The sequence below is a fragment of the Austrofundulus limnaeus genome, unplaced genomic scaffold (assembly GCF_001266775.1).
Source record: "Austrofundulus limnaeus strain Quisiro unplaced genomic scaffold, Austrofundulus_limnaeus-1.0 Scaffold9, whole genome shotgun sequence".
NCBI lineage: Eukaryota > Metazoa > Chordata > Actinopteri > Cyprinodontiformes > Rivulidae > Austrofundulus > Austrofundulus limnaeus.
In genome coordinates, this window is record NW_013952411.1 from 3,568,813 (window position 1) to 3,580,356 (window position 11,544).

Sequence of the window (11,544 nt, forward strand, 5' to 3'; positions counted from 1 at the left end):
CTTGTAATGTTTTTCTATTAAAACTTAATTTTGAGACGTTATTCCTTGAAAAAACAACTGAAGCGATGTGACATAAAACGTATCACCATGATAACTAGGCAGAGTGTGGTCATGCAAAACATACACCTGCTGTAGATCAGACCGTCTCATTTCACAGCCGTTTATGCAAACCATGAATTGAGACACAGTCCATGAGTAATTTATGTATAACAAAATTTTAACGAGTCAGCATAAGTTGTCTAAAACGGTAGTCTGACAAGGCTTTTATACAACTTTTACCAAACCATTTGTACTGTTCATTTATAGGACAGCTTAATACAATTTGTAGCAACAGTTTCAGAATTGGGGAAAACCTTTGAAGGCCCTGTCACACTGTGACATTTCAGACAACTTATGCCAACTTGTGAAAATTTTAAAAGATATCTACATAGAAGATAGAATTGAAAAAAAAAATCAACAGGAAGCTTCTTTTCAGCGTGTACATAATGTCATTCGAACAAATTGATCAAATATATAACTTTTATTAGCAATTTAGACATAAAATGCTTCAGAAGTTGGCATAAGTTGTCTAGTGTGACAGCGCCTTTACTTCAACATAAATAACAGACACAAACAAGGTTAATAAAATTTGTTTGCACAGAATTGTTTTTCCAGTGCCTTACTTTGGTCTGATTGGGTCAAAYGGAGCATCTTCTAGAAGATCATAGATGTAGTTGTTGTAGATCTCGATGTAGGACACAAAAACGCTGTAACAACTATCTTCATCAACACTTTCACATTTACACGCCTCCACTGGTTTGATCATGTCTGCAAATTCTGGGTCAGCCTTCTGCCTACTACACAAACACAGACAAACACACAAAAAAGTGAATAAATGTTTTAAGCTTTGTTATCTTCTATTTAAAAAAGTACATAAACTAATATAACTACCTGGAAGATGGTGTTTTGGGCACTGACTGCAGATTGTCTCGTTTCTGTCTCTCAAGGAGAGCATCTACCTGGCTCTGGATCTCGATTCCATTTTTGTCATCTGGTTTAAACACCTAAAAGAGATTTCAAACCTTTCAAATCTACCAAGTCATATTCAGCATTATTTTTAAAGATCGCCCACTGAAGAAAGAAATGGTCTTACAAATCGTTTGGCCTGGAAAGGCCCGATGCTGTTGAAGAGCATGTCTAAACAACGAGGGAGGAGTCCACCTTCCCCAGGTGAGCCCGTCATGGTGTACGTCTTACCGCTTCCAGTAACACCGTATGTAAAAAGCAGACCTGTGAACATCAGGCAGTCACTTGTTATAAGTTTAGATTCTTTGGCAAGAAAACATTAGAAACCTTAGCAACTGAAAAAAAAAAAAGTTAACATATTTTCAGTTAGCTTGAACAAAGCTATTCTGTCAAAAATTTATGATTTGTTTAATAATCTGATTTAAAAGTAGACCTGAGAGGATATATTTTTAAATAAGGTCAGAGATGTTGGTCTGATGAACAGTTGCATAATCTTAACCTAAATCCTTTGTTTGGTTATTCAAAAGTAAAAACTTTAGTTTTTTTTATTAAACTGAACTCACCATTTTTGCAGAGAATGAGGTCCTTCACCAGTGGCTTGGCAACATCCTCAAACAGCTCCATTTGATTGGTGTTAATACCAAATACTCTTTTAAAGGAGTACTGAGTCTAGACAAATAAACAATATGCATGGATGAATTTAACAAAAAATTCACATTAACAATGATTTTTAATAATAATTATCAATAATGATTATTTATTTTCCCTTTGGGATAAATAAAGTATTTTTGAATTGAAGTGAATTATTGTACTTGCTCAAATTGTCTAGATTGAAGTTATAATAAAAGCACATTTTATTTTTTCCTTTTTAAAATCCATCAGTCATTTGCTACGATGGAAAATTAGGCTCACACAAGATTTTTTATTTTAAATACGAGGATAAAGTCATAATATTACGACATTAAAGTCGTATGAAAATAATGTCACAATATTATGAGAATAAAGTCGTAGCATTAAAAGATTAAAGTCATAATATTATGAGAATAAAGTCGTAACATTAYGAGATTAAAGTCATAATATTATGAGAATAAAGTCGTAACATTAAAAGATTAAAGTCATAATATTATGAGAATAAAGTCGTAATATTAAGAGATTAATGTCATAGCATTCTAAAATAAAGTCATAATACTATACCTTTTACACGAAAAAGCAAGCAGTTACCACTGCATTAAAATGAGGAATGTTGAGCAACTTGTCAAGTTGTTCTTTAGTATTGCTATAAATAAATAGTTAATCTTTTAGCACATTTAACATCAAATTATCAGTAGCAGGACTTGGAAATTGTGCAAACTACTATAAACTGAAGCCATATTGTAATTAATGGATGCATTGACGGATTTAGTCGTTACATAGCTAATTTGGATGAAAGCATATTAATCTAACAGTGACCCAAGTCATCGCGGACTACTTCATAAACACAGAGACATATGGCTGTACACAGCAGGTGTGAGAAAATGAGGAACGGAAAATGGACACGTCATGTAAGATTATGACTTTTGTTCTTATTCTCGTAAAATTACGACTTTAATCTCGTAACATTGACTATTTACATAAAATTACAACTTTAATCTTCTAATATTACGACTTTATTCTCATTATATTATGACATTATTCTCATAATAATAATTAAAAAAAATCTTGTTGCATGGTCCTAATACTCCGTCGTAATTTGCAGCATTGGGCAGCACTAATCTAAAGATTAGTTCCACTAGCCCTAAAACACTAACTCAAATATTTAGGTCCCCTAATTCTAAAGCACTAACTCAAAWATTTAGGTCCCCTARTTCTAAAGCACTAACTCAAATATTTAGGTCCCCTAATTCTAAAGCACTAACACACTGAAAGTTTTAGTAAAAGCTAACTCTAAAGCACTAAAATAACCCAGTCAACCCATGAACATTCTTCAACAGACAACATGAGTAACATATCATCATGTTTCTCTCTTAAGACTTATTCTTGACATTCCTCAGCCGTATTTGGGTTCATATGTTGTCAATATTGTGTCACCTGGTGGATMAGTGACACACACATGAACAAAATGTGTGACAGCTTTCACCCTCAACTGTTAACATTAACATTGATCAATAACATTTATAGACCTCAGTTAGTGCTTCTAAATTTAGCAAGTGCTAATCCACAAATACATTTTAAAATGAGCAAAAGCCCTAAAGCACTAATCAGGAAATTAGTTCCCCTATTAGTGCTTTAGTGCTTTAGAGGAACKGTGGCCACCACTGGTCATTTGATAAAATATCAGCTGTGGTACAGATCATGAGTGGTTTGTAGTTCTTTTTCACTGTATTTGCTGTTTCTAAAAAATAAACAAACAGAGTATTAAATAATTTGCCTAATAAGTTCAAGTTACTTTTCACCTACCTCCTTATATTCACCGTTGCGATTGGCTTTTAGTCCATCGGGAGCATGCAGCTGAATCGTGGTGTTACTTATCATTTCAACACAATATTCCTCATCATCAGCACCAATTGGACGTATACGACAGTAAACCTAAATTCAAGTACAAAAGTGCTTTTTAGCATTTACTGTATTTTAATTATTTTTCAGACAAAACCAGCTATTACTGAACAATTCCTAGATGAAGAAAATATTTATAATGAAAGCAGCTTACGCCCACAGGATCTCGCTCTACATTGGTGGCCTTCTTCAAGGCAGGCCTCCGAGGAGTCTTCCCTTTACTGCGACAAAGCAGAGCAATGAAAATTTAAACAAGTTGCATAGTTCTTTACATTAACAAAAACCTGTGGTTCTTTCTGGGTTCGTGCTGTATGATCAGAGAAATACGTCTTTGTGTTGTTGAGTAGGTCTGCACGATATCAAGAAAACCTGCGTCGTGCAATWACAGTGCTTGATATTGTGATGACAATATGACTTGGGATAAATCAAAAAATACTAGGTATACAGACAGTTGATGTTTTTCTGCTCTAGGTTCAGAGTAAAAAACAACTTATACATAATTTCCATTACAACATGATGGAGTGATTATGATTTGATGTTTCTCTACTCCATTTTGTCCATCTAGACCAGAGGTGCCCAAAGTGGGGCCTGCGGGCCAAAATTGGCACRCCAAGCCATTTGATTTGGCCTACCAGCAGTTGTCTTTATTAATCTGTAATCTCCTGTCTTAAGTAGAAATATTATATGTCCACTTTTCAACCATTGGTCCAACTATAGGTACAAGGAGCTGATAGTCAGATAGTCTTAACTCATGGTRCTCACTTTAACTTTGAATTATTTTAAGATTAAACATAAAATACAAGTAACTAAAAAAGACATTTAGAAGATTAGATTTAAGTACACATATAAGTCCACATACACTCAAATTTTAAATTATGAAAACTCCCATGAGCCTTTGCTGCCTGAGCATATGTTGAATTTTCTCCATGTCCATGGGCTGAAAAAACAAAATATAGGCAACTTCACTGGCTGCTAGCTTCATAAAAATAAAACAAATTTACTTAAAAAGTATTTTCGTGTGTTATATTACTGCATTTGGCCCACAGCCCTCAGATTGWTTTAAATTTTGGCCCTCTCAGGGAAAATGTTTGGGCACCCCTGATCTAGACTGATGCTGACAAACCACATAAAAGCAAACATTAGAGCCAATCGTTTATTGCAATTTATGCATTTTTTGCAATATGTATATTGTACTGGCTGTTATCGGGATAACAACAAATTTGAGATGCCCTATTGTTGAGACAGAAAAACGCTTTTCAGAATAAGGAAAAACATTATACCTTAGTTACAAAGATGTGCAGATCAAAGTTTTAACGTAATGTCCGAGGATATTAAAAACTTATTTGATCTCAGAATAAAAAAAAGTTTCATGTAATGGCCTAAGTTTGTTTTACTACAATTAAGAGTTGATACATATTAGCAAACATTTCAAATACAACACAGGAGACGATGAATCAATCAGTCAATGTAAATTCCTTTAAACTTTCATSTTCCAAATCTAGTATCAGATCCTTCTTCACCCGCTCCTGATTTCTTATTAATCCTGTTTCTGTATAAAACCATTTCTGCCTCAGTCAAACCTCAGCTTCATAAGAAACATGTTTAAATGTACTGAGATGCAGTACGACGTCCTGATGTACACAACGAAATTAAAGTAAAAGAGTTAAAATTAGTGTGCATTATTTAATCAAACTAAATTGCAGGCAAGGCTCTAACTTAGGGGAAAAAACTTTATTATGTAAAGATTGAATATGTGAAATTTGTTCACTTCCATGTTTTCTGTCATAACTGCTAAGTTATGTTAGCCAGGTTAGCTCAACTGTACTACTGTACAAAAGAAATCAAAAATATCAAATAATGGCCACCTTTAGTCTAATAAACAGCTTCGTTATATTTTAGCTAATAATATGTTTCCTAAATCAGAATATTCTCTAATGAATATTCTCACTGAGATTTTATGTGCATGCTGACCAAATMGCTGCTGGCCTAGTGCTATTATTTTTGTTTCAGCGAAAAGCTAACGTCCTAGGCTAGGCTGAACAATGATGGCAGTCCTGGGTCCGATCTATTTAACACGGAAAAGAATCGACTTTCAACAGAGGTTTCGTGCGTAACATTTGTCATAATTTACTAGGTGTATTGATGTGTTAAATAAAAGAACACTAGACTGACCCTCCTCGTTGCATTGTTGTGAAGTTTGTCTCAGTTGCTCGCAGAGGCGCCTCTGTCCTCGATTTGAAAATTTCCCTCTTGTAAAACGTCTTCCGTGACTCTACTTCTTTAACCAATCACAACACGCACACAACCTACAACCGGAAGTTATGCTTTTATTTTGACAGTCTGTGATTTTTAACCAATTACAATAAGCATACAGTGTCACAAACCGGAAGTCTTCGTTATACTGCCGAGATGAGGATGAGCGTACCCTTACCTAAATGAAAAACATAAAATTGGATTTAATTTAAAAAAAAAAAACTGTTTTAGGAAACAATAAATAAAATGATATTTTAAACCACGTTAAAATATGCATATAGTCTCACTACATAAATATAAGTTAAATTTTGAACATTTAGTTGTTTTACATATAAAACATGCAACAAATATTCCCTAATTCAGTAGTATTCAAAGTTTTACACTCAGGGGCATAAACGTAATAATTTCAGGCTTTTATGACAAATTTGAAGTATTCTTTGTATTTTAAAACAAGAATTGGTTGCACAAGTTTGAGTTTGTTGTGGATTTTCTATAAATCTATACAAGGTTAAATTACAAGCATAAACATATACAATCACCCATGTGGTTAAATATCCCAAAGTTGAACCCTAARCATGTTTTTATAGCAGCTGCAAGTATAATTCTTCCAATGTACTGTTTGACCATTTTCTTCTCCTGGATGTTTTTAGCCTCACTTTGACACATATAAACATATTTTTTGTCATCGTGGCAAAACAATCCATCTTTGTCTAGTATGACCAAAACTATTTTCTGCAGGAGACTACAGTATGGCTTATTCCCTGCAGCTGCAAATTTCAGTCAGACCTGAAGGTGTCGCTTTTGGAGCAGAGTATATTTCTTGGTYAGCCACTCCCCAGCCAATTGACCTTTTTAACATTCATACAATCAGGCACCACACCCAAAATACATAGCTAATTCTGGTATTCAAGATCAGTTTTACMGTGGACATTGCTCTAGTAGTTTCCAGTTTGTGGCAGGCTTGAGGCTGGTTTCTGGGTTGTTCCAGAACATCCTAAACATATTTCTTTCACCTGGCCTGGTTGTAACTGTTTAATTATCTTTCCCCTCACACCTTGGCCCAAAGACTTATTTGAATAACTTTTCTTTACATAGTTCACACCGATGAACTCTATATCTCAAGTTGTAATAACTTTCTACATCTACAGTTAACTGTCCCGTTGTTCAAATGTCAGTCCAGTGAGTGTTAAACAGAAGTTTCAGTCAGGATCACTAACAGGATGTTAACAGGCCTTGGCAGTTTAAAAACTCCAGCACCACTTACTCTATAATAGCTATGTGACTGTTTATACCATATTTTGAGCTTGCATTATTTTGAAAACAGAAAATTGACAAACTTSAACTTGTGCACTTAATTTGCTTAAAATACACTGTAAAAGGCACGGCTAAAAAATGTCTGAAATTAGACATGTTCACCCTTTACGGCTTCTGAATAAACCACAAAAATTTATCACTAAAAGCAAATAAACTCAGTTTTAAGTGAAGATGTATGTAATCAAATGGTAAATCAGGTGAACTGTTTAATTTCTGTTAGATCTGTGTCACGCTCAAAGTATTGAAACTTTTGCACAAAAATACAGGTCACCATTTAATTCTTCGTATTGTTTATAATTTCTAAAGTAACTGAATCAGTGAATTAAAAAAGTACAATGGAAAAAGTACAGGTTTAGTTTAGTTTATTTGGAAAATTTACAATAAATAAAATATTGCACTTGAATACTTTTTCTTTACACATTCAGCATTAAAAAGGACCAATGTAACAATCTTTAAATGGGACAGACAACACCTTTAGCAAAAAATAATTTGGAAAACAATAGCTGGGATTAAAAATAAAAAAAACAAAGAAAGAAAAGTTTCCAGACTATCGGTAACCAAATATTCAGTTTATAAAGCAGCTTCACTCGTAACTAAAACAAAATTGTCAACCTCTCTTATCAAAACAATACAGTGCATTCCAAAAGGCTGAGTACAAGTGTTTAAAAAAAGGTACAGAGGTAAAAGTTCAAGTTTTAAAAAGTTGATTTTTGCAACTTAAGATATCTTTTGTTCCCTGGACTCTCTTCATACACCACATATGGCTATCGGAGACTATAGTAAAAATATCTACACATACAGAGCACCATCTGAGAATGCAGCACACCTGCTACATCTTCAAACAAGTCAAAGTTTCCGCAGAAACATTTGTAGTTTTAAAAAAAATTGCTAATAAAATTGTAATTGCACTTCTGTCATTTGGGAAACACATGCTCTAAAGTTCAGCTTCCAAAAACTTTTACAGCAGCCTTCATGTAAAGTGTGAATGCTGAGATGTGTTTGTAGTAGCAGTTTTTTTTTTTACCCATGTTGCATTTCTTCCTGTAACTGGTGTGAGARCGTTAAGAACAGTGGCAAGATTTATTTGAGGCCTTAGGTTCGTTGCCATGTTTTCCGTCTTGACACACCGAGGCAGAAAGGAGAGGTAAACTGAAGATGAGGATGATGAGCAAATTCATCGCCACGCAAAGCAGCGTCGACCCCAGTGAGCCGGCAAACGTGACGGGGGTGGAGTTAACGGAGAGCCAGGGTCGCCGTGTCACCATGTCCTGCTCTACAGCCTGCATCTGGAGGTGGGTGCAGACGATGGCGCAGACGTGGAACAGCTGATGGCTGTGACCTGCAGAGGGAGCAGTTGTTATATTCTCACATTTTCAGTCCTGCAGTTGGATTTCARGTTCAGGGCATCAATATCTCTCCCAGATTTAAAGGCAAATGAAAATGTACTACAAGATAAAATGCTGTGTTTATTTATTAATTTACTTATTGCATTGAATGGTTAATTTGGCAACGTGTACATTGGTTGAGAAGTATTACACCACCGCTATTTACAGTACAAATTCATTCACCATTATCATGACTCAGTTTTTTCCCCCTTTTAAAAAAAATAAAAAAATAATATTGGCCAACAGGTTGATCTGAGCACACACACACAGTCTGTGGTGATGAGTCAACCTGAGATGAAACGTGACCAACCGTTCCTGCTGAATAGCAAAAAAMCTTTTTCTGCTCAAAATATTTACTAAATACTGATTAATAAAGTTCAAATGTAAAAATTGAGACAATAAGCATTGATTGAATCAGTCATACCTATGAAGTCGAAGCTACCAGGTGCTAGGCGCTCAGGGAGATGTGAAACAAACAGAAACCCTGTGAGGAAAGCCAAGCTGATGTGCTGGTAGTGCAGGACAGTTGTTTCATTGTCTGTACAGCCCTCCCCTACACACAGGAAAACCTGGGAACAAACAATGTGCCATAACAGTTTCTGTTTATTATTATTTTTATTTCTAACAGTTATACAAGTTGCCTTTAGACCCAGTCCTCCCCAACAAGAGATCTGTAATCTCAATGGGATTTATGTGGAGGATGGCAAAAACGATATGTCAAGAAAACCATATAAAAATTCTCCTGGTTTAATAAATTTAAATCACATCTCATGGGAATTAAATATAGGAGCAAAATAATAAAAATGTTCAAATTCAAAACATTTGTTTCATATTTGCTAATTTCAACACTGAAGCTTTGGTTGATACTTAGCTGACAGACCATTTGCATTTTGTAATTTCATTACATTTACTTAATGTTCAATTTAAACAGGAATGATGAGTTTTATGTGCAACAGGTCTTTAAAAAATGACATCTTGTATTGCAAAAAATGCATTTCAAATCTCTAAAACCAGTGAAAGTCTCAAAAGAAAATATTTCAATCTGAGAACTTTGAGGCCATGTTGATCATTATTTGCACAGCTCACTGTGAAAGCAACACAAAGTTTCTAAAAGCACCAGAGGAGCGGCGACTCGCCCACGAAAGGGAGGTGTGAGGTGAGAAATGATCCTACCCTGTAGAACAGAGGAATGTTGTCAAACATGTAGGGGTAGATGAAGGCCACACCACGGAGGAATTTGCTGAACTTCGGTTTGGGGCACTCATGGAATCTGAAATTTAAAAAAAAAAGTTTTTATGGATGAATTTTGTTCACACAGATCATTGTGGTGACAAGCTGTGAATGCTTTTGGTTAAAGCAATCTAGTTATTTGTAACAGAAAAATAAAAWAATCTATTCAAGAAAAGTAGATATTAGAAATAAATCAAACAGTTGGTTACATTTGTGGCAAAGAGTACAAATCTGAAGTTAAGCATGTGGTCATTTTAYATAAACAAACTTGATTTTTTTTACTTACTTGACTTTGTCAAAAAAAGAAACTGTTCACATTCAAGAAAAAAAATCTGAAAGGTTAAAACAAATCCCTTATACTGTAGGATAGTTGGGATTTGCTTGAATAAAATGAGTCATTCTGGTTGTTATGAAACACATTCTGCAGTGTTTCAGGTGAAACCACAGTCCTAACAATTAAGGCCAAACCATTTACATCACTGTCAGGTAACACCCACTGTTAAACAGAAGATTAATGCTTCTGTGAAAATAYACACATCTCAAATAGGAAAAACAGTAAAAAAAAAAACAAATGTATTCTAAAGAGAACGTTACTCAGACACACAATGTAGTTTATGAACATTTCATGAAGGAAACCAAAGAAAGGAGCAGATTTTTTTAATAAAGCATTTTCTTTACCTTTTTACAACATCCTGGTTATAATGTAGAAATGGAAATCCAAGTCTAAAAGCAGAGGTGAGTGAMAAAAGAATTAGCTGAATCCAACACATTCACAGAACTTGCTTGCAATACAAAAGCTGTTTGATTCCATTCAATTTTAAAAACATGACCATTCTAAGGTTTCTCCAAATGCATTTCTGATAAGAAATCAGCTTTTAATTATAAAGCCAATTTTACAGCTTTTCTTCAACTGCAGTGATCAGCCAATCAATAAAAACAGACTGAAAGTGCACCTCAAACACTGTTAGAGCTTATAAAAATGTCAGTGATGAGACTGCAGTATTGTCAACAAGGATCAGTTCCAAGATTAATTTCACCGTAACTACAGGAGAGTGGTAGTGACAAACTGAGAAAAAATGACAAACTATCACTGAATTGAGCATTTGTGACCCAGCAACCAGTGAATCATGCAGCCATGTATTGCTTAGCAATTTCTTTTTTAAAAAATCATGAATATTTTTGTGAGCACAGCTTTCAGAACCAAGGTTCAAGTCTTCTATACTTTTTTTGCTCATCTAACTGCTTTGTATTCAACTTGGCAGCCATACTCCTATTTACTTTAGCTGAAGTACACTTTAGAAATTAAGATAGGCACCAGGACCAGTTTAATTATAATAACTCATTAACAGGTTTTAGACAAAGACATTCTATATCAGAAGAAAGCTCCAGTTCATGTGTCAATTTACTGCTTTGAGACAATAGAGACTAGCACAACTAATTTAAAGAAGGTTCCAGACAGGTTTGCGTTTCCTGTGATAGCTCACTACTTTGAAAATATGTCAGACAAATGTTTAACAAGTCCAAAATTCAAGTAACAAGTCCACAAGCCTCCTGCAAGACTCCACTCCACACAATGAATGACAAGCAAAGTAAGAATTTCATTACTAAAGAAAACAAGTTTCTATTCATATAAACACTGAATCCATGAAGGAAAGAGAAGAACTAGATACCGCATAGAGGTAACATWATGAYYCCAGTACACACAAATTCACCAGAACTAAGAAGTCTTTATTCCTAATAAATGTCATGCTACCAGGTGCATCCCAAAATCGTAGTGGCTTGGGAGGGGGCCTTTTTGTGTGTGTGTGTGTGTGTGTGTGTGTGT

At 34.7% G+C, this 11,544-nt stretch overlaps 2 protein-coding genes across 3 annotated transcripts in view; both read right to left on the bottom strand.

Moving 5' to 3' along the window:
• LOC106512967 (kinesin-like protein KIF23) overlaps positions 1–5,806 on the bottom strand; it is a gene marked incomplete in the record, with an annotated part of 16,416 nt that extends 10,610 nt beyond the window's left edge. Inside the window, 7 exon segments of the mRNA XM_014001549.1 lie at positions 663–836; positions 931–1,043; positions 1,133–1,269; positions 1,569–1,674; positions 3,442–3,570; positions 3,692–3,758; positions 5,710–5,806. Coding sequence (XP_013857003.1) covers positions 663–836; positions 931–1,043; positions 1,133–1,269; positions 1,569–1,674; positions 3,442–3,570; positions 3,692–3,758; positions 5,710–5,723 — 740 coding nt within the window.
• A 1,643-nt stretch (positions 5,807–7,449) lies between these two features.
• The window catches only part of paqr5b (progestin and adipoQ receptor family member Vb), a 14,142-nt gene continuing 10,047 nt past the window's right edge, over positions 7,450–11,544 (bottom strand). For both annotated transcript variants that reach the window (XM_014001552.1, XM_014001550.1), the window contains exons 6-9: positions 10,398–10,442; positions 9,663–9,759; positions 8,914–9,058; positions 7,450–8,443 (exon numbers count right to left, since the gene is read on the bottom strand). In XM_014001552.1, the coding sequence (XP_013857006.1) occupies positions 8,166–8,443; positions 8,914–9,058; positions 9,663–9,759; positions 10,398–10,442 (565 nt within the window). In that variant the 3' untranslated portion in view covers positions 7,450–8,165. The remainder of the gene's footprint in view (positions 8,444–8,913; positions 9,059–9,662; positions 9,760–10,397; positions 10,443–11,544) is intronic.